General features: G+C 45.0%; 1 protein-coding gene across 2 annotated transcripts in view; it reads right to left on the reverse strand.

The window, feature by feature from the left end:
- The window catches only part of ITPR1 (inositol 1,4,5-trisphosphate receptor type 1), a 333,789-nt gene that overhangs the window by 96,464 nt on the left and 214,654 nt on the right, over nt 1–22,671 (reverse strand). For both annotated transcript variants that reach the window (XM_032647530.1, XM_032647529.1), the window contains 2 exons: nt 7,822–7,954; nt 5,635–5,825 (listed from right to left, as the gene is read on the reverse strand). In XM_032647530.1, coding sequence (XP_032503421.1) covers nt 5,635–5,825; nt 7,822–7,954 — 324 coding nt within the window. The remainder of the gene's footprint in view (nt 1–5,634; nt 5,826–7,821; nt 7,955–22,671) is intronic.

Consider the following 22,671-nt stretch of genomic DNA (forward strand, 5'->3'; position numbering starts at 1 on the left):
TGGGAAGACTTGGAGCCCACTATGCCAGGCCAGGAACTATCCCCAATTCAGTTTCCAGGCATTTCAGGGCTTAAGTGATGGTGTGACAGATTACAAGGTTTCAGAGTAAGGGCAATTCTCCATGTGAGGGTTCCTAGCGAGCACTGTAGGTCCTTAGTTTTGGACTGCTACAAATGGAATCCCTCTGAGGTCTGGATAATGAAGTTTAGAACTTCTGAAGAACTCTGGTCCCCAGTGACCTTATCCTCAGTACAAGGGTGAATTTTCACACACCATCAGAAGGGGAAGGACAGGGGTTGACACTTCTGCAAAAATGGGATTGAAGTTCCAGAGAGAACTGAGCTCCTCCATTGCAGAGACAATAGTGTCTCCCTTTCTTGCCCAACTCAGGGTCTTGACCGACCCATGGCAGGTGCTCAATGAATGATAACAAGGGTGTGGAGGAGCCAGCCTCCCTCTCTCCTTAGTGCACAAGCTCTACTCACAGCAAGAGGTGCCACTCCTCTCCCCTCCCTCTGGAGCCGAGCCGGTCTCATGACTGGCTTTGACCGGTAGAACATGGCAGAAGTGTTGTACCATGGATTCCAAGCCCAGGCCTTAAAACGACTGGTAGCTCCCACATCCTACTCCCCAAAACACTGCTTCTCAGAACCCAGCCACCATGCTCTAAGAAGCCCAGACCACACAGAGAAGCCACATGGAGGAGAACCAAGGGCACAGTCCCCGCTCAGCAGCCAGCTGGGCGCTAGCACCAGTGCTACAGCCATACAAGTGGCCATCTTGGCCGTTCCAGCCCAATCAAGGCCCTGATGACTGCAGCCCCAGCCAGGATCACACATAGCAGAACTACTTACTGCTTGTATGATGAGGGGTGAGTTCCGTAACTATTCTGGGCTTTAGTCTCATCTGAAAAATGGGATAATCATGGCATCTACCTCTTAGGGAGACTGTAAGAATTAAATAATGCGTGAGAAACCCGTAAGCATAGTTCCTGGCCCACAGTAAGCCCTTAATAAATGCTGGTTATTGTCATCATCATTATGGTTTTTACTTTCATTTTTAAATGATCATACAGTAAAACTGACTTTTTGGTGCGCAGTTCTACAAATTTTCACACATGTATAGATTTGTGTGTCCAAAGCAGGACACACAACAGTGGCATCACCCAAAAAACTCCTTTGTGCTATTCCCTTATGGTCGCATTCTCCCCTCAGCCCTATGCTGGAAAACACTGATCTGTTCTCCATCCCTACAGCCTTGTCCTTTGAGAATGTCATATAAACAGAAGCATCCAGGGCGTCGCTTTCTGAGATTGGCTTCTTTCACTCAGCGTAACGCCTCTGAGGTGCAGCCACGTAATCGCATTTATCAATAGTTCATTCCCTTTTATTGTTGAGTAGGATTCTGTTGCATGGACGTACCACAGACTATGCAATCGCCATACTTTAAATAATTATTTTCACAAGCCAGGGAAGGAAGGCTTCAGAAGTGGAGCCAGTCAGCCATCACTACTGGATTCTGAGTACTTCTGGAAAAACATCTAATAATCTCTAAAAAGTCCTGATTCAAAGCGGTAAGGAACCCAGGAGTCCACACGCATGTATGTCTCATGATAGATACACACAGGAACAGAAACCCAGGGATGACTTCCCAAATGCCACAGAAAACTGGGTTGGAAAGCAGGTCTCACTCCCCTTCTTCTCCACGTGAAGCCTGCCGCACATCCTGGGAGGAGGCGCTAGTAAAGCTAAGGGCTCTTCTGCAGCTGTCTCCTTGGAGAACCAGCACACAGCTCTGGAACTGTGCGGCGCTGCATGCCCCACAGCGACTGCCTTTTCTACCACCTGTCCCTGAGAAACAGGAGTCCAGGGGAGCCCACCTGGATTCCCTTCCTGGGACTGGGACACATCACGGTGAACAGGAAGGATGGCGGGCAGTGCGCTCCAGCTGGGACCCACCCCGCCTGTAATGGCCGACAGCCTTCGGCGACCATTAGCAGTCACAACTGCAGCCTTCACCCAACTCACGCTAACTTCCCAGCTGCTCTCTTACTACTCTGAACCGGCTTCTCTAAAGCAAAACAAAACTGAATCACACTCCCCCTGGGACTCCAGAGTGTCTGTGCTTAGGTGGCCCCAGACAACTTGAATTCCACATCATTTTCTCTGGAGAAAGAGGAGCTCAGGGCCAAGTCAGCTGCAGGCTAGAATGAATTTTCCTGGAACCACAGTTTCTAATGACGCAGTGGGTGAAATCCTCCCAGCAACCCCTGAAATCACAGGAGGAAGAGAGATAGGGTGCGGGCAGAGCCAGCACACGCTCCATGCTGTGCCCTCCCAAGCTGGCAGGGGGCTCACAGGCCACCCTATCCAGGCCCACCCAGCCGTGAGCACACTGGCTCTTCCAACAGACAGCAGCTCCACTCGCCGAGAGGCTGGGCCTGGAGCTCCACCGAGGCATTTCATCTGGAGCCTGAGCATATGAGTAATAAATGTGTGAAAACATGAAACTAATATTCGTAATTACTTTACAAGATAAAGAACTTGAAAGAAAAACAGCTTCTGTGTGCCTTGCCATCACCATCAGGGGTACACTGTGAAAAACACAGCATCTCGCCAGAAACTCAGACTGCGTCGTGCCAGCCAGGCTCAGCGCCGGCAGCCCTCAGTCTCCTCGAGCCCTCCCCGGGCTTCATTATTCCTTAATTAACGGTGTCTTCTTGTGTCCAGTCATCCAGACTCGGTAAAGCCTCCCGGGGCCAAGTGGGGGGCCCTCTGACCTTCTGGCTTCTGGCATGCAATCGTGTGATGCTTTGGCCGACATGCATTAACTATAAATGGGTCCAAGGCACCAGCCTTGAGGAGGGAGCGAGCGTTGGAGAGTCTCCATTCATGGCATCCTGTCCCCACCAGGCTCAGGATATTTTCCTGCTTTATTGAAGTATAGCTTCTATATAGTAAAGCACACCAATTCTAACTGTATGGCTCATAGAGATTGAAACAGATTCATAGCCACGTAACTACCAACATGTAGCCCAACGTTTCCAACACCCCAAAAGGCCTCCTATGCCCCTCCTAGAAAACATCCTGCCCTGTGAGCACGCCTTCCACTCTTGCGCCTCTGGGCCTTCTCGCCCTGCGGCATGGTCCAGCCTCCCCACCCCCCAGCTCTGTGCACAGCTTTCAGACCCACACCCATCCTTCAAAACCCATGTCATCAAAAAACCTTTCACTGACTCTTCACACAGCTGCCGTTACTTCTTCCTTGGAGGGTCTGCAGTATCTTTCCTACCTCTTGGATGGCACAACGCATCATTCTTGAGACACAGCTTCCTATGTGCATGTATACTAAGTCTTATACCCTTGCTTCATTTTTAATTTCTTGAAGACTGGGATTAGCAAATTAGCAACATTTTTTTTTTTTTTAATTGAGATGGGGAAGGAATAACCTAAGGTTTCCAACTTCTTATTTGGCCAATAGGGAAAAAACCCCAACCACTATCAACACCACTTCATTCAAGAAAAGACATCAGAGATTAAAAAAAAATAAAAATTGGACAGGCTATCACCTCAGAATAAAATGGTCAGATGGTCCTTCAAACTGATACATTTGGTTTATGAAACACTGACCACATCACCCTGGTTTCCACACTTGGCTGTGCCTGGAGAAAATTCTCATAGACCGACTGGCCCCAGTGTCTGGAAACCACTGCCCGAAGTCCCTAGCTCAGCATCGTGTACACAGCAAGTGCTCAATTAATGTTTAGTTTGACTGATCTAGTCCCTGGGAATCACATGGTTCAGAGACCAGGAGAGTTCCAGCCCTGCTTCCACGACAACGCACACACCCAGACAGCAGGACCACGGCAGTGGGCGAGCGAATCCTCGTGATCAGAGGACCTGCAGGACCCGTCCACACGCACACGCATGGTCAGACTCACGCGGGACAAGATCAAGCGGCAGCCCACATGTTACAGGTCACAGGTGCCCGTGGGACAGCTCAGTCGTGCAGCGGACTCTCCCACCGGCACAAATCTCAACTGAGGGCAGTGCACATAAGAACGTCAGCAGTGTGTGTTGGGGTACTTGGGCTGGAGGCCGCCGCAGTTGCCATGGATGGGGTGGGGGGGCACAGGGCGCCTAGCTGCAGGAGCGAGTGGGGCTGAAACCCAGGTGCCCTGGCTCAGGCCCAGGAGAAGAAATGCCCTTTTTAAATTTGCACAAAGAAACAAAATTTCATTAATCCAGATTCTGAAATTAAATTCAAGACCAAGAATATATGGTCAGGGCTTCCCTGGTGGCGCAGTGGTTGAGGGCCCGCCTGCCAATGCAGGGCTCGCGGGTTCAAGCCCTGGTTCGGGAGGATCCCACGTGCCGTGGAGCAGCTGGGCCCGTGCACCACGGCTGCTGAGCCTGCACTCTGGAGCCCGTGAGCTGCAGCTACTGAGCCCACGTGCTACAAATGCTGAAGCCTGCATGCCCGGAGCCCGTGCTCCGCAACAGGGGAGGCCACCGTGGTGAGAGGCCCGCACACCGCTGCGAGGACTGGCCCCCGCTTGCCACAGCTGGAGAGGGCCCATGAGCAGCAACGAAGACCCCACACAGCCAAAAGTAAATAAATAAACTTATTTTTTAAAAAAAGAAATAATACATTTAATTAGGGGACCAAACATCCCAGTGTACACCTGCTGACCTAGCGTAATAATTAATGGCATAAAAAAAAAGAATATATGGTCAAGTCAAATACATACATAAGGGTGAACTTTATGGTATATGAATTATATCTCAATCAAAAGCTGTTATCAAAATGTGTGTGTGTGTGTGTGTGTGTGTGTGTGTGTATGTATACACACACACACACAGCTAAGTAAACCCTTATTCAGAGCCAACAAAGAATGAAGAATGCATGAAGGGAGTATCCAAAGTATTTTAAAATATTTAAAGGAATCTTTTTAACTGCCGTGTCCATGTGAAAATTATGTATATATTATTAAAATTCATTAAAATTGCTTCTTTAAGGACTTCTCAGAATTCTACTTCCTATTATTATTTTAAAATATGTGTCATAACAAGCCAACAAAAAGTCCTCTATTTATCTTTGACTAAGTTAGCCTGGCTTTCCCCTATTAGCTCCTATTAGTTCAAACTGGTTCAGTTTTATTGAGCTTTTCAGTTAAAAGAAAGAGAAACATATAGTTTGCAAGAGCTGCAAGGTCCATAGATGTAACAAATCTAAATAGCACACACAGTCCAAACCCCTTCTGGTCATCAGGTGATGGGATCCTCTATGACCTTGGATAAAAACTGTAAACATAATTCATGCAATCATTCATGGAACAAACATTTATGGATTATCTATTATGCTCCAAATCCTGGGCCAGTTTTCTTCACATATCCTCAGCGTTTTATCAGTTTTTGAATGTAACTCACGTTTTAGAACCAAGTCTGAATTAGGACAGGATGACCACAGCAAGATATCAAAAGAATTCGCTTTTCAGCACAATACAATTTTGCGCCCTAAGAATGAGCTCTCTCTCGTACAGAAGTCTCAGCACCGCCCAGTACCTGGTTCCCGGAACAAATCCTCCTCCTGTTCAGCAAGGACGCCCCATGAGCAGCGAAGCTGCCTTCTTACCTGTATGGTGGTGTTGCCTCCTTCCAGCAGGGCGATGGCCAGGAGAATGCTTTCATGGAACACTCGATCGCTGGATGCGTTCATTATGAGGTCGATGACTAGATTGGAGGCCCCCTCCTTGTCAAGATGGCACTGAACCTCAGCCAGGCTCATCTCCCCCCTGCTCATGGAGCTGGACCCGGAACCTCCCCCTAGGAAGATGGAACATTGCTCTTATCAACCACAATCAGAGCAGTTAACATTTATTGCATACTTACCGCGTACCAACACTTTGTGCACTCAACACTTCAGTGATGCTATCTTAACAAGCACAAAGGAAGGTACTCGTTATTAACACAGAGATTAAGTCACTTGTCCAAGGACACCCAGTGCAGCTTGTAAGTAACAGAGGTGGAACTTGAATGTAGGCAGGTAAGATGAAGGAAGAATAAGACATTTCAAGCAAGAGGCTTAAAGCCATCCAGTCAAGATTCTCCCTTACATTAAAATACAGTGACCTGGGGCAGAATTATTAAGAACTGATCTGAGTTTAAGAGACAAACCGAACTTAAACACTTCTTAGAACTTAAACATGCTCAAGAAGCATAGCCTATAATGATCACTTCAGCTCTCTAAGAAACCCACCCCAGCCCCAAAACTCACCCTTTCCCATACTTTGTTCATTCATTCATTCAATAAATACTGACTCAGTGCTTGGCATGGAGCGGAGAGCGGGGGGTAGGGGAGTGAACCAAACAAAGTTCATCTCCTCACTGAGCTTCAGATGAGAAGAATATACTTAGGAAGAGATGGCCTGTGCCATTTAGTGGAACAGATTCCAATCGTGTTGAGAAAGTGCCTATTTAAGAACTTGCACTATTATTGGCAAAACCCGAAATATTAATGTTCATGGGGAAATGGGGTGATCAATTAAAAAAAACCCAGAAAATCATCTATCAGTCCCTCCCTGCAGAGTTCAATTCAAATGCCACATCCTTTACATTGCTTTCCTTGACCTTCTAGAATCTATTGCATTTCTAGTACAAGGTAGACACTGGCTGTCACATCTTCTCTCCAACAGCTTCTTAAAGCAGAACCTGTCTCTGATGCATTTCCAAACCCCCCTCCTGATATCGCTCCAGAGCCTCACATGTTTGTTGAATGACTGCACTTCGGCAAGTAAAGAGAAATAGTTTTGAGATGTTGTGGAAAGAACTTCTGCTTGACAATCACTGGGAACGTTTGGATGAGAAGCTAAGGTCTGTCTCTGGGGTGCTCTGTGGGCAGATCCGCTCTACATTTTCATTTGGCGAGAAGCCCAAGATCACTCCCCAGAGACTGCCAGAATTACTTTACTAACCACTGAGTATTTCTGTGCCACCAGTGGAGTCCACCAAGGACTGGAAGCGCTCAAGGGTCATCACCATAGCCCGGGAATCAGGCAACTCACATTTGTGCTTTGAGCACGGAACTACTGGCCCCTCTTAAAACCAACACCATCGCTCACAGTTGAATTCAACGTTTTGGTAGCCTTTACCTGTAATTGTGCTTACAATGTTTTGGGACTCCTTTCAGGATGTGTTTTTAAGCAATTCTTTACTGGTTTTTTTTTTTTTTTTTTTTTTTTTTGCAAAAACCTAAGACTTTGGGGAGGCACAAAGCTTGGGCATTAGAATTAGATTTAATTAATTTGAAGTAGCTTTACATTACAGACCAGTCACTAACAAGCTCCCCTTTGCTCTGTTCAACAGGGATGACAGCAGTCCCTACCAGATAGTAACTTGGAGGAGAAAAGGAGATAAAGAAGGCAAAATGCTTGGGAAAGCCCTCGGCTCAGTAAGTGTATAATAAATGGTGGCTTTCGCCTCCTCACTGCCAACAGCAAATACTCATTTTATGGGAAAACATGAGTCCTCATGGCCACGAGAAAATGTGCGATAAAGTCAAGTTCATTGAGTCATTCAAGTATCACCAAGAGGGCTGCTGCATGGGAAAAAGGGGCAAAACGCTCAGCCAATATCTAATTGCAGGGAAACATTTTTAGACACCAATTTGATGGTAGACCAAAGACAAAACAAGCTGCTAAAATAATACACTTGCAACCCAAATGCATCTGTTAGAGGTCCAACGTGCTAATCAGAAACACGCAGCTCCTGCGTGGCACACTCAGTTCACACGTGCAGCTAATTAGCACCCCACGTGGCCTACCTCCTCCCCCGGGCTTGCCGGGTCCTCCTGGTGACAGCGGGCCATTGCCAAAGCTGGTAAGGCTCTCTCTTCTTCCTGAAGGTCTGATGTTTCCATAGTAACGGTTGACCAAAATCTGCCTGAGGGCCTCACCCTTAATTCAAACAGGATAATGAAATCAGGTTCTGAATTTAATGCATGACTGAGCTACTAATATTAAAAAAAACAACAACACAGAGGTACTCAGTTATAACTGGCTCAGTCTCACTCAATGAAAAAATAAATTATTAATAAGAGCATTTGGAAACTCTAAAGTTAACTTCTTCAGTGTTTTCTCAGGAAACCACATCATAAAAAAGCATCAATCTAAAATATTAAATATCTGAAAGTACTCTCTCACACGGTGATAAAGACAGAACATTAATCTCCGAGGGTAACTAAGAGTAACAAAAAACAAAACAAAACAAGAGAAAATCCCTTTGGGATAAGCCAATAAAATTCAGACAAATTGAAAAATTCACAGGTCATCTTCCCCACAGCAATATGAAAATGTTTCTCCAACCAGAGCATTCATCCCAAGGTCCAAAGAAAATCTCAACCTATCAGAGTAATAGAGTAAATAAAATAAGCTGAAAGTAAGCCTTTCTTACAGAAATAGTCAATGGGCCACATAGTGAAGAAAAAATAATGCAACAGAAAATAAATTTCTGGCAGAGATCAGATATGTCAATCAAAAAATAGGCCGCATGGATAAAGTGACATTTGGGATTTGCTTTGAAGTAATATGGGAGGAGGGTACTAGCTGGGTATAATTGAGACAAGAGTGGGCATGAGGTGATAGTCACAGAAGCTGACTTACGAATGAGGGTTCTTGAAACTCTTCAAAATATGTATTTTGGATATTTTTAAACATTTCGATGGTAAAAACTTAAAAATATACATAAATATCAAAGGACTCCTAGGCAGGGGATATAACAAACTACCACGATTCTAACCAAAAAAGAAAAAAACAAAAAAACCTAACCAAAAACACAACCTTGACTTATTCTCAAATACTACGCACATTGGTAAAGCAGCACAAAGCAGTGGGATTTATTCTCGGCTCTATTTCTCGTGCAGTCTTGCTGAGGGACTCCCAGACCACCTCCCAATCTGGAAGTTTCTACCAGTTAAAGGATATATGGATTTCCCCTGGACCCTTTCTCAAGGACAAAGCAGTTAAGTCCTGGAGTTCCTCTGGCACATCACTGAGAGGTAAGTGAGAAGTCTAGCAGAGAGAAGAGGTGCTACAGTACAGCAAGTCTCTAAAACAGAGACACAGGAGTTCTTCTGCAGAGACCTGCCACTGTAACGGGAGCCAGTAGAGCTTAAAGTGATTTGTTAAGAGGCTCTAAGAACAGGACTGGTGACTTCAAGGAGGGTGTTTGCAAGACAAGATGGGAGGGAGAAGAGTGTCCTAAGGGTGGTGGGGAGGCAGGACCAGGGAAGAAGGACCAAGGCACAAAACCCTTTAGTTCAACTGTCAAAATGATGTGAGGTCCCAGGGCTACACAGCCTGGCTTTTCTCTTTGTTAAATGCATGCTGCTGGTCAGACTCCAGGGAAAAATGGAGAGATGGGGTAAACAGGAGAGAGAGAAGGGGGGAAGGCAGTCCTGATTTTTAAATGAAAGTTCAGGCATGAAAAGAAATCTCAATTTTCCTCTCTCCATTCCATCCACAAATACGTCTCTCGTCGTAGTTAAGCAAGGGAGAATGCTTGTAACTAGGACAGGAAACTCATTTCGTACTTCGACTACCAGTAAATTCAAGATTCCAAGAGTACTTTCAGTGAAGAAGCTATTTGTGATCTTTAAAAATACTTTCAAAGTAAGCTGTTTTCAGTATAATATTCTTTAATGGCTTAGGAAACCACATTTTGGTATAAAGATATAGCTTTGCACCAGAACAAACGTTATCAACACTCTGCAAGGCAGTCATGGAGAGCACGGTGATTTTAAAAGGCCGACTTCACGAGAGAAACACGTATTTCAAAGGAATGGTCAAGAAAGCTGACTAAGAAAGAAAAGGGGGAAAGACAAGGCTACCTCCACGTTGAATGTAACAGTACACTAAATACCATTTCCCTTTGTCAACACAATGATGCACCTACTTGATTTTGTTTCTGAAGATACAAACTTTGAGCTCCCCCAGAACGGAGGGTTGGCAGGAAACCATCCCAGTTTTCTATGGGATCCTCTTGGGCGGCACAAGAACACTGTTTGAGAGGTAAATGGCTGATCTGAGACCGTAAGCTGCAGCCACAGAGAAGAGCCAACATTGCCACTGTGGCAAGAACCTGGAAGACCACAGGGTTGAATGGTCAAAGGCAGGGTGACTGTCACCAGCCAACAAACATGCATCCTTTAAGGGAAGACTCAACCACAGGCTTCACACTACGATTCCACCTAGGACTGGAGTGGCTCAGCGTTTCCGCTCCTCGGGGTTTTGAGGGTCTCATCAGCAAGACCCAGGTCAGTTTGCAATCAAGGAAGCAGGAAGCAGAGAAAGGAGCATATGCCGTCCAGGAACACGTGGACTCCAGGAACAGGAACTTCACATTTATGCAGCCTGGATGCCAACTGAAGTTACAAAGGGATCTCACATTACCATTTTGCCTCTCCTTGCACAGACAAACCCTAGCAGTTACCATAGCAACCAATGCATCAAATGGTACCTTTTCCCCCTTAAGAGAATATCATGAAATGTGTTCATTATGGAAAACACACACACACACGCTCCACCCTCCAAACTTTTAATTTTTTCCCTCTTAATTGTAAGGTTTTTGGCACGCATGCACCTCACCTTCACTCCACAAAAAATAAATTTTAAGGCAAGGGGAAAAAAGAGAACATGTGGGATTTGCTTTTTTTTAAAAAAAACAAAAAAACAAAAAAAACAAGATGAGATTCATTCCCTTTCTGAAAGAATAAAGACTGAAAATTTTAGGTAAAAAAAAGGGAAAGAGAAAATGCATAAGCATTATTAAAAGTGATGCAAATCCTTAGTGTGAAAACTTAGGTTCAAGGAAAATTCTGTTTTTCTGAGCTCGTGGTTTAATTTAGGAAAAATTAAAATCTGCAGAGAAAAGCCTTCCTAATCATCTTGATATAAATTACTCAACAGCACTAAGCTGTTCACGGCGTACTGGGCTGAGAAAGCTGATTGCAGAGAAGGAAAAAAAGTCACTTCCCAAAAAACATCACTTCCCCAGCTCTCATATTTGGCCATGCAGCCTTTTCTTCAAAAAGAATACTAGTTTTCCCCCAGCAGTTTACACCTACAGCATGCAAACCAATATCAGATGTTTGTCTCTGGTAAAAAAAAATTCTACATTCCACACACGATTACCTAAGACTGAGAAAAGACAAAGGCAAAGAGTTTCATTTGCAGTTAAGTGTCAGGTGAAAATGGTGAAAAAGGCAGGTCAGTGATGCGGAGTCAAGAAACCAAGCTCCTGCCTTGCAGGTCAGTTCAAACGCGTTTCGTTCCGTCAATGACACTCGTGGCTAATGAACTGTGTGGGAATATAGCCCAGTGTTGAACACAGCACTAAGAGTTAAGATCGCAAAGGAGAGGAAAAGTGACCTTTGGGCTCCCAGGTTCCAGCCGCTTAAAAATCAGGTGCTTCAGTAAAGATTACCCTCTCACATGAGCAGTGAGCCTCTCACACCTTAGTCAGCACTAAGGCAGCACCTTGATTTAAAAATACCTTCCTTTTCCTACTCCGGTTGCCTGTCAAATCACTGCTGTGTCTCAGTATGCAAGGCGACCATGATCATTAATATCCCTTCTCAGAATCCAGCCACTGTGCTAAGTGCTTCAAGGGCACAGCTCTGGAGAACAGTCATAAGGGATGGAGACTATTACCCGCATTCTACAGCAGGAGAAACTGAGGTTAAATCATGTGCCCCAAATCACACAGCGAGGGCCTGGCAAAGGCAGGCTTGAACCGGTTTCTAATTCCAAAGCTCATGCACTGGAGCAAATCAAACTTAGGGCACGAGAGACAGCTATGTGCCTTTACCGGCTACTTCTAAGACCCAGGACAATTCTTGAAGGACAGGCAAGGATGGAAAAAACAGGAATGCAAGGTGCCCTTGATCAATGAACGGCAGGAGACACTGGAAGCTGGTGGGGAAGGGCTGAATGCCAACTTCCTAGAAGAGCTTCTTTGGTCATAGTCTGAGAAAGCACAATCGCAAGAAATAGGAAAGGACTCGAGATGTGCTGGGACTGTGGCAGGGACTGAAAGCACGTGAGCAGAACAAAGGTGCCCCAGGCACCCACTCGTCTCAGACGAACATTCTCCAGGACACTGGTGAACACACTTTCAGGGCAGTACTCGCCACGACTGCCCATTTCCTAACCCTATGACTTGTGAAATGGAGGGGAAGGCTGTCTCGGTAGGTCAACAAGAGCATTTATAAACATGTACGCGTTAACTCGTGTAAAAGTCTTAGCATAGTGATCGGCATATGATAGGCACCCAGAAAACCTGAATATCTGGTATTTTCCAGAAATGGGTAACATGCAATCAGTGGTCAGCATGCTAACGATATATGTGGCCTTCTAGGAAATGGTTTAGCAATGCGTAATCAGCACGTTAAGAGAGAATCTACCCTTTGGCCTAGAAATTCCCCTTTTTTGAATCTATACACATATGTACACACTTGTCCAGTTCCTCATCAAAGGAAAACATTACAAAGTACTCGTTAATTTGTGGAACTTTAGCCAGTTGTTAACTTTCAAAGACTATCAAAGAAAATGCTTAGATATATTAAAGGACAAAAGCAGGGAAGAAAAGTTATACACTTGGAAGAACCCCAATGACAATGAAAGTGTATCTGTGTGTGTTGCCACACATTCTCACGTGTGCAAAAAGGGGGGCAGAAGAAAATATTAAATCAATAGCAGCTTTTCTAGCTAGGCAGTATAATTATGAACATTTTTTCCATTATACTTGTTTTGTTTATTATACTTTACCCATGATGATCATCCGTTACTTACAGAAAAAAAAATTGTTTTTAAGGCTACACTTAAGGGAAAAGCCACTCCAGGAGAAGAAGAGAGGATATGAAAAGCTGACTTGGCCGTTATTCGGGGACCGGCTGGGTGTAGTGCGCGAACAGGTAGTTTACGGGTAGAATCACCAGTCGGTTTCATTTCTGTGAATGGCTGTGATTGGTCCTGAGTCAATTAATGCTATGACAATGACAACCACCACCACCACCATCCGTCTTTAAGTCACAGCCACAGCTGTGGACAGTGTTGTGGTCATTAGCTCCCAACACCCAGGACTACGTACCCTTTTATGGTCCTCCAGTTGCCTCAGGGGTGGACTCGGTTCAACCTCCTGCTAAGCAGGCAGAAATTCCATTTAAGTACGTACAACACTAGGGAGACACTCCCATCTTCAGGATCAGCCACAAATAAAATACACGGAGCATGCGTACACAGCGAAGACTGACACAGAAGGAACACAGGCCTGTGTGGGGCTTTCCCCAGACAGATACCAATGCTCCATCACTTCGGATACCGCTTAACAACGCGCCCATCCCCGACCCTCGGGCACTGTTTAAAATGAACAGGCACACGACTAATACTTTTGGCCAATATTACTTTTTGCACAGATTATGAAAAGGAACTTGAATGTTAGGTACATTTACATGAACCCAAAAGGGGTCGTGATGCAAGTCCTTACATGACTCACACATGCATTACTGCACAGCACATGCGTGAGGACATCAACGCATACACTTCCAAGCAGACACATACATGAGACCTCAGCACTCCCCAGGCCACCAGCACACGGCATTCTAATCAAGGCTACTGATGCTGAAGAGCTCCGATTAGAATATTAGAGAATGATCATTACAAAGCATCCCCACTGGAACTCAGCTATTTGATAATGTTTCATTTCTAAGATCTCCTTTCAGATAAACTACACTTCATTTTAGCTTTGACTCCTGTGATTCTATAACTGTTTCTGAAAGTAAATTTTGATCCTTGGAAATATGCCTCCCCAAAAAGCTTCTCTATAACTTTAGATGTCTTAATTAATTCTAGTCCCTCATTTAGCAAGCTGAGTTAGCGACAGGAAGAACAGAAACAGTGCACTGTGAAACTACAACTTTATCAGCAGCTTCACCAAAACTATACATTATTATCCAGAACTTCAAATTCCCTTCATCTCTGCGCAGAACCCAGAGTTCTATTTTGTGTCACAGCAGAAAGGCCTGGACGTTCCAGCATTTCTCAACTGAACATTTCAAGACAGAGATGAACGGTTTTGTGTGAAAACCTTTGGACAGTCACGTGCCCTCACCTGCAGGACCCTGTGGTTTAAGCTCCAGCAACTAAGAAATTTCTTTCTATACCAAGAGCCACCCGATTACAGCAATGATCAGGCCCCAGGCAGACAAGAGACTTCCCTCCTTGCACCTACCAGCGGGACAGACGTTTCCCCAGAACAACTCACACACTCAACCAGGAACACTGACAAGCACCCGTATTTGCTGGCGCTGCAAATACAGGTGAGCAGCACACACCTCGGTGGAGTTCTCAGAAGCCGGAGCTTGGGGCAGCTAGTTGGGAGTAAAATGAAGCATGTTAGTTACAGCACGTGCATCTCATGGGCCGTGAAAAGTCCAGAGACCAACACTCAAGGACGAAACATGGAAGGCAAGATCAATGACGAGGTGACAGAGGTGCCACATCCACCGAAAGGGGCTTCAGCCACTGAGGGCAGGAGACACCCTCCCTTTTGAACTGAACTGAATGGGCTTGTGTTGGGAGAGACAACTGGCCTGAGATGGGAAAACACATTTAAATTAAGGTAAGAAAAAAGTCTACCACTGTTCAAGAAGGAAGTGTGCCTTAAAAAAACACCCCAAAAACGATGTCAAAGGAAGAACTACTGCACATCTATGTTTTGTTCGTCCACAGAGAGGAAAAGTGATACAGCGTATCCCCACGGAGGCTCAGGGAGGGGAGAAGTGTGTGCGTGATGACAACAGGGGCCTCAGGTGCAGCCCCCTCCCCGGAGGCCCGAGGCCCTTGCAAAGTCTGTACCACCACTCGTCCGTGACAAGCTTCTTCCGTGGGCAGGTGCGTCCTCCTGGGTCTCTCCTTTCCCCACATTCCGGCCCTGAATCAGAGGGTAAGACCCGAGGCTCCAGCTTAGGGACTGAAAAAGCCTCTCTGCTCCAGCAGCTCTGGGAGGAGACAGGAAGGCTCCTGGCTGCAGGGTTACTTGGCTGGTCACTCGCCCCTCCATGTACTTCCCTCAGGGCTCCAGGGCCTGGGGTCCCCGGAGCCACCCCCACCATTCCACGTAGACAGCCCACTCCTCTGACTGCCGCTCAACTTCGTTACACTCAACCCATACCTGAGAGACAAGATGATGGCCCCGAGGAAAAGGAAAGGCAATTGCGAGGGTGTACGTGGCGGCTAAAAAGTCCACAGTTTCACGTGGCAGCAGCACCACGAATCTGTCCCCCGGAGGGCACGTGCTTGGAGGAGGGACTGACATCAGATGTAACCGCCAGACCCCACCCTGGGCTGCCCGGGACCAAAGTCACGCACCGGGCACGGCTGGCTGCTTCAAGGTGCGGTCTGGGGCCATGGAACGAAGCCAAGGCTCACGCGGCAACTGAGTGACCTTGGCCTCCTTCGGCGGGACTCCAGCGACACAGCACACCTCCCGGGAGGCCAAAGCGTGGCTGTCAGGTGTGAGCCAGCACAGGTGCTGAAAGCACGAGGTGGGGAGGCTGGAAGCTGTGAAATCTGGCGGGGTCTCAACCCAGCTCAACACTTGATACCCCTTTTCGTGGTTTGATCCCCAAGATAGAAAAAAATGCTCTTCATATAAGACTGTTATTATGTAACCTAATGATTTCTCTCTTTCTTTTTTTTTCTATTTGCCAACAGGTAAAATGCAGTAAAGATACAGGGCCTCTCTTTAAGTACAAAGATTAATTTAAGAAGGACAAGGAGGCATAGGTGGGGGGTTGCTCACTGGATTCCGGACACAAGAGCTTTCAGACCTGAGTGCAGCTCCACTAGCCTCAGGGAGAAAATTTCCCTCCAACGTGCTTCGCTTCCTGTTGGGGTCGGGAAGCACAGAGTGGTAGCAAGGACTTGAGGGTGGTGAGGAAAATAAAACCAGAGCTCAGGCGTATGTGTTTTCCAGATAATATAAACAATATCACGATCCAAGAACGCACTTTAACTCTATCCTTACATCCTGTATGCTTTAGGCTAAAGAATTAAAACTGTGCAAACACTCATGCCATCTGCTCTTAGTGCAAAAAGGACACATAAGAAAAAGTAGAACTAAAGCAACTTCCCATGCATTTTAGAGCAGTCAGAGCTACAAATGGGAAAAGTACTATCTTTTACAATTGGCTTTGGCCACATTTCACCAACATATCCTTTATACTGATTCTGTATGATCAGAACAAAAGAATTATAGGCAGGGATTGACTGTAGGAAACTACAGAGCTATCCTGTTACTCCCTTGCCCATCAAAATAAAAGTTAAAGAAAAAGAAGAAGACGGAATGGAAGGAAGTAGCGTGTCCTTTAAAAATTCTCTTGTCTGAGATCTCTTTGTCCAAAGAAGCACCTTGAATTCTTTTGGAACGTTCATGGGTAGTATATAGCTATTTCTTACACACTCAGAGATCAGTCGTTTCTGATATGTTTTATGATTGTACTGACACTCTACTGCCTCCCTCAACTGCCGTCATGTTAGTTTTCGTTTAATTTTTAGAACAAAAATTACAGTTACTGACCTTTTCCCTAGAACATTACAGAAAGACTTTTGAGACAACAGAACATTTTTTGCTGCTTCAGGAATCACTATTTAAACAGAGGACAAGTTTTTAACGCTATCCATTCAGGAAACAGAATAGAAAAACTGACAGCAGTGGACAGGTATCACGCGACCGTGGCTCATGCAGGCGCTGGCGCTCTGTGTGACCCTCAGGCAGTCACTGAACCTCTCTGGGCTTCCACTTCCTGACCTGTAGTTCAAGGAGACTGGAGCTTATTACTTAGGGTTCCTTTCCAACTAAAACATTAAGTAACGCTTGGTATATTTTCAGTACACTTCATTTCGTAAATATCTAACAGGCAAGTTCTCTAAATAATACAGCACAATAGGACATAAAATGATTTCAGGCATCGAAAAGGCCAAACCAAGCCTGGCGTATAATTTGGTAAAATAACCAATGGTCTTTACCAGCACTGCTTCCTATGAGGATTTCACCTGTATTTCCGGGAGGATAGGCTCTTTTATGGCAGTAAGCCACACTTTTGAAAAAGGTAAGCATATTAATAAGCTATATATGTTCAAATCAGATAACAGCTACATAAATACAATATATATTATCCAAAGCAAAAGATAATTTTGGTAAATGAATGAACTGATTTTCTCAACATATTTTTATTATCAAAGTAACTTTTTTTTTTTTTACATGAAAGGTAATTCTCAGTGACCACATAGTAAGGGAGACTCTTCTGAGAAAATGAGTATTTCTGCATTCCCCAGGTACTTGTCTTCCACCACCTCATCTCAGGATCGGCCACTATAATCAGACGCTGACACCTCCAGTCAAGGTGAAGTCTCCCCAAATGAACAGGTGACTGGCAGTGGTCCGATGCTGTCTGGTTTTGAACTTGGGAACCAACTATTGCCCTCTACTGCCTCTGCGTATTTCTTCTTGGATCTTACGTCTTTCTCAGTGCTTTTAGACAAGGTCAGCAAAATCAAACTTCACAGGAAAAAGATTTCAAATGACTGGCTTTGAAACAGAAATTCAAAATGAACCTCAAAGCACAGAATCCCAAGTGTCCTTCCCAGATGAGGCCACGAATCAGGTCATCGTAACTACGGCACTTGAGTAGTAACTAGATTCGTGCAGATAAGATGCTGAAACACTCGCTTTCTATACATAATGTACCTAACATTTTAGCCGGGGATGGATTTCTACTACAAATGAAGGAAATTATACTTCGCCATTCTTAAAAAAAACCCCACAGACTTCTGAGGGTTCCTATTTGTGGTGTGTGTACAACGGCACATCCTCACATACATACATACCGTATGTACATACATATACACATCCGTTTCATGTGTGCCTATTACAGGCCAACACAGAGCAGAGCCACTTAAAACACACTGTTTCCTGCTGCCATCAACATGAATCCTTCTCCCCTGGGCTTCTAGAATTTTCCTTTAAAATAAGATGTCTCCTTCCATGGGCCACCCCTAGCAGAGGTTGAATATAGTTCAAGAAATGAGACTGTACTATAGATCTAATTATCAGCACAGCAAAGAGAATTTACCATCTCCAATCCCCTGAATCAGGCTTCAGTTCCTTTCACCCACTCCATCTCAGAGAAAGGAAAAAAAAAAACAAACAGCGAATGGCCTTGCAAATATGTTTGCTGGGTCCTGGCCTTCATGAGCCTTTGAAAACCCACATTAAGAGAACAGAACGCTTGAAAGAAAATTGAGCTAAAATAGAAGTTACCTAACGTTTTAGCAGGGCAATTTTAAATCTTCACATTTGCTAACACAATGCCGTTTACTAATGGCATTTGTTTTTAGAAACAAAGTAAGAAATACACATTATCTAGTTCCAACGATGAAGTTTCACCTGTGTCTTATAGAACAAGTTCATCGGAACCCAAAAGTAAAATTCATTTTCAAAAACCACATTCTGACTTGACTGAATTATACAACTTCTGTCATTATGGAATCATCTCAGCATTTAAAAAAAAAAGAAAAAAAGAGAAAGAAAACAAAACTTCCCCAGATTCTGCAATAGCTCCTGTATGCTCCGACTTGAGCCCACTTGCTCTATGGCTGCCAGTGTCTAACAGTAAACAGCCCCGCTGCATTTATTGGCAATTACTGCTGAAGGTCACACATCAGCAGCGAGCCTAAATTCCAGGAAAAAAAGAAGCTCTTATGTAACTGCCGCCTGAATGCTGGCAGGTGCCCAACCAAGCAGTTCGCAGCAATGTACAAAAGTAGGACACCTCCACCCTGGGTTGGATGTCATGAGAACGCCCCCTGAAGGTGAAATTGAATAATTCTTGGGTTTCTCTTCTCTGTTTTCTCCCCCCCCCCCCCCCCCCCAAATTTTACTGGCAGTGGCCTCCTTTGCTTGCAGATGCAGTTCTCGGTGGCAGAAGCTGAGGACTCAATATATAGGCAGATACAGGCAGGCTGCTGCCACCCTAACAAGCGGTGACACCAATCCCACTTGCTCTTTCGTTGCAATGCAAGGAGCTGAGGTTGCCAACTGCCACCAGTGGCTCTGGAGAGGTCAGGGTTCCAAGCGACAGTGATTAAACGGTGATCATATCTCAAATAGGAAGAAATGCAGCATGTCCACTGAGCTACAGCACACACTTTCTAAACACGCCCTCCTTTCCAAAAACACACACGTGAAAATGAGGTAGGTTACCGTTCTGCCCACCGCCTCGGCCTGAAGTTGGAGTGCTGCATCAAAATCATCCCTTTGTTTAGTCCAGAAATTTACAGTTTAGAAAAGTGACGAACATGCTCACCTGCCAGTGGTCCTCATGGTGTGACCTGACCTCCTAAGCTGTCACCTGACCTCCCTGCTCAGGTACAAGTCTCTAAGTTACGTGGTCTCATGACCCCAAGTACTTCACCTTCCTGTATTTCTCATGGTTGATGGCTGTCATTTAACATTAATTTGGATTATCGTCTGTCACCTCCACAGAACCGTAAACTCCAGAAGGGCAGACACTGTGCCTATTTGGACCCAACTCCCCTAGTCAACGCGCCTGGGATGGAACAGGCACTCAGGTATTAGTCATATGAACGAATGTCTCAAGCAGCCATCAGTGTCTGTTTAAAGCCAAGAATGGGTAGATGAGGGAACTTTCTGGGCTGATAGAAACAGTCCCCATCTTGATTTGTGTGTGTCTATAGGTTAACAATTCGTCGAGATACAAACTTAAGAATAAGCTGAATGGACACTAATGGAAGCAGCTCCCTACGCTTCTCCCCTCATTCGCCCTCTCCCTGCCCCCTAAGGAAAAGGTAAAATCAAGGAGTAAGGACGGAGACCCTGCCTATTTGCAAAAACGGATAATAATAATAATAAAGAAAAGAAAGAAAACCCTCCTTTTCCTGGTTTCAAATGAAATTTTACTCCAGAAGACAGCTGGGAAGGCTCCCACCATGCACTTTTCTTGCAGTGACTCTGATTCTGTCCTCACTTCACCCTCTTTTCTCAGAGCACAGACAGAGACTCGGACGATGCTGTGCTTTTTCCCCAAGCCGTTCACTGCACATCTCCTCTCTCACGATGCTCAACAGGCCTTTATCACTGAAGAGTGGTGGTCCTTCCCCAATCTAGGGACCATGGCTCTCCAGATATGCCGTACCCTGCTCGGGGGCTATTCCCCAGCACGCTTCAAGGTGGAAGGGCTAGTTTGCAATTTAGGTGGGAGGCCTTGCCCATAACCACGGGCCAGCGTGAACTCTCATTAAGTTTCTTAACGGAGTTTCTGCAGAACTCCAGCTGTGGGTTGCCGGTTTTCACCCACACACATGGACAAAAGGCTTGGTGGGAGAGAAACCTCAGGAGCTGCGGTTGTTTCCAGAACAGACATGGATAATAAAGGCCAATCAGGCATCTCTGCTTAGAGGGCCAGATCTGACAGGCTGAGGACCTGGGGACACTGTTGGTGCTCTAAGGCTCTGTGGGTTGCCAGGGATAACAACGGAGAGGGGATCCACAGTTGCTTCCTCAGGGAATTTTCAAAGAATCCAAGTGGCTGCCAGAACATTCTTCTTTTATAAACAGACAGTATTCTATTTCCTAGTGTATAATTATAAACACACCTGCTCCAACTGTGGAATCTTTCCATAAGCGAGCAGTAAACTCCCAGCCAGGAGACCCAAGTTCTATCTTGAGCAAAGCAAACACATCAAATGATTACCATGCTGCAAAACAGTGTATTAATAACACTGCAGACTCCGATTAGGGAAGGTTTTCCTTTCCTGGCTTAATTTGTCTTTAAGCAAATAGAAACTCAACCTCAATATTTCAGAGGAAAAATTCAAATTAGAGAGGCATTTACAACTCTAGGGAGAAACAAGAGTGTCGAAGGGTGCCAGCATGAAAATTCAGCATTAGACGTTCTGCTGGCATACAAATAACCCGGAAGAGAGAAGACCAAACAGGAAGGAGCAAAAATCACTGTAGTTAAAGTAGTTAAACCCCTGTACAACCTTTTGTTTTTCTCACCCTCTATCCATCCCAAAGAAGCACGGCCTCCTCACCTGTTCATGCTGACCGATTTAAGGAAAAGTCTGCAGTAAGCGCTCCAGGCCAGCAGCTGAGCCAGCAGTACTAGTTCTGCTTTAGCCGCTATCTACCTGTGTGAGCTAACACCACTCACTTAACCTCTCTGAGCTCCATTCCTGAGGGAACTGGACCAAATTCATAACCGCTCGTGTCGCTTTCAGTTTTAAGTCTGTGATTCAAACTCTCCTTAGGTACACCTGAACCACCTCTTAGTATTTCTGAAATTATGGTGGTAGATATTAGAACAGGCCTCATATTCTATTTGGTAGCTCTATCCCACCAAAATAAGGTATTAACCGTTCTACCAAAAGAATGAACAGATACTTAAAGAAGTAGACCAGAAAATTAATTTTTAAAAGTCAGATAAAAGTGTTTTCCAGTCTGCTTCAATTTACTAAGCAATTAAACTCCCTCAATTATATGCATTAATTCCCCTCATTAATCCTTTCTATTATCATTTACCAAACATATATCACATCCTACAGATATGGCAAGAAATGTTGAAAAATATTCATAGGAGAGAAAATATTTAAGACACCCTCAAATCCCAAACACAATGGCCACTGATCAGTCTCCAGGGTCATTCTGGGTAAATGAAACTAATTTGATACATAAGTACAGAAACCATCAGATGACATTTCAATTTCTTGATCTCTAGTTGGTTTTTCTAGAAGAGAAGCCAGGGATATTGTACATTCCTAATCCCACCACAAGCCAGCAGCTGGCAAGTCTCAACCAGGGCTGTGGAATTTGCACGGCACTTTGACAAAATTTTATATGACCCCTTACACTTAACACTTCCAACATGTAGGCCAAGAGAGCAGTCGTTTGGTTTTTCTTTGACTACTTCCACGCTATACCAATGTAGTTATTTCTTTCTGCATGGGTGCTTCACATATGGACAGAAAAGCTCCTCATGGTAATATCAACACTCAGTTTCAGAGATATGTTAATAGCCAGTGTCAACCACAAATTCAGTTGAGACTCTAGACAGTGAAGGACTGAAATCTTATCACAGCTTAGAAAATCCTTCTCTAGACTCAGATGGGATCTCCAAAGACAAATGGCAAACAAACTCATGGGAAATGCTAACACAAACACAAAGGACTCGACTCACTCCCAGAGCCAACACTACACAAAGTCAGATACTAGACGCTGCAGAGACTAGGGGACAGATCACAGAGTTCAATGGCAGAGGGTCATGGAAACATCACCATGGGACACTTAAAAAAAAAAAATGAAATTAGGACCTCTGCATTTTCCAATTCATCAATGGAAATCAGCTGGAAAAGAAAAAAGGGGGGGGAGAAAAAGAAGGAAGTGTTAGAAAAGGAAATACAAGCAAGCTAAGTGTTAGAAACTTTGTCATTGTATTCTTATCACTGACTCAGGTTGAAGCATCATGACCATCTTAAGAGGCGCAGGCGCTCTCGACACCGGCGCACCTCACCCTGACATCTGCTCTGCAATGCTC

Source organism: Phocoena sinus, chromosome 11, assembly GCF_008692025.1.
Source record: "Phocoena sinus isolate mPhoSin1 chromosome 11, mPhoSin1.pri, whole genome shotgun sequence".
NCBI classification, from domain to species: domain Eukaryota; kingdom Metazoa; phylum Chordata; class Mammalia; order Artiodactyla; family Phocoenidae; genus Phocoena; species Phocoena sinus.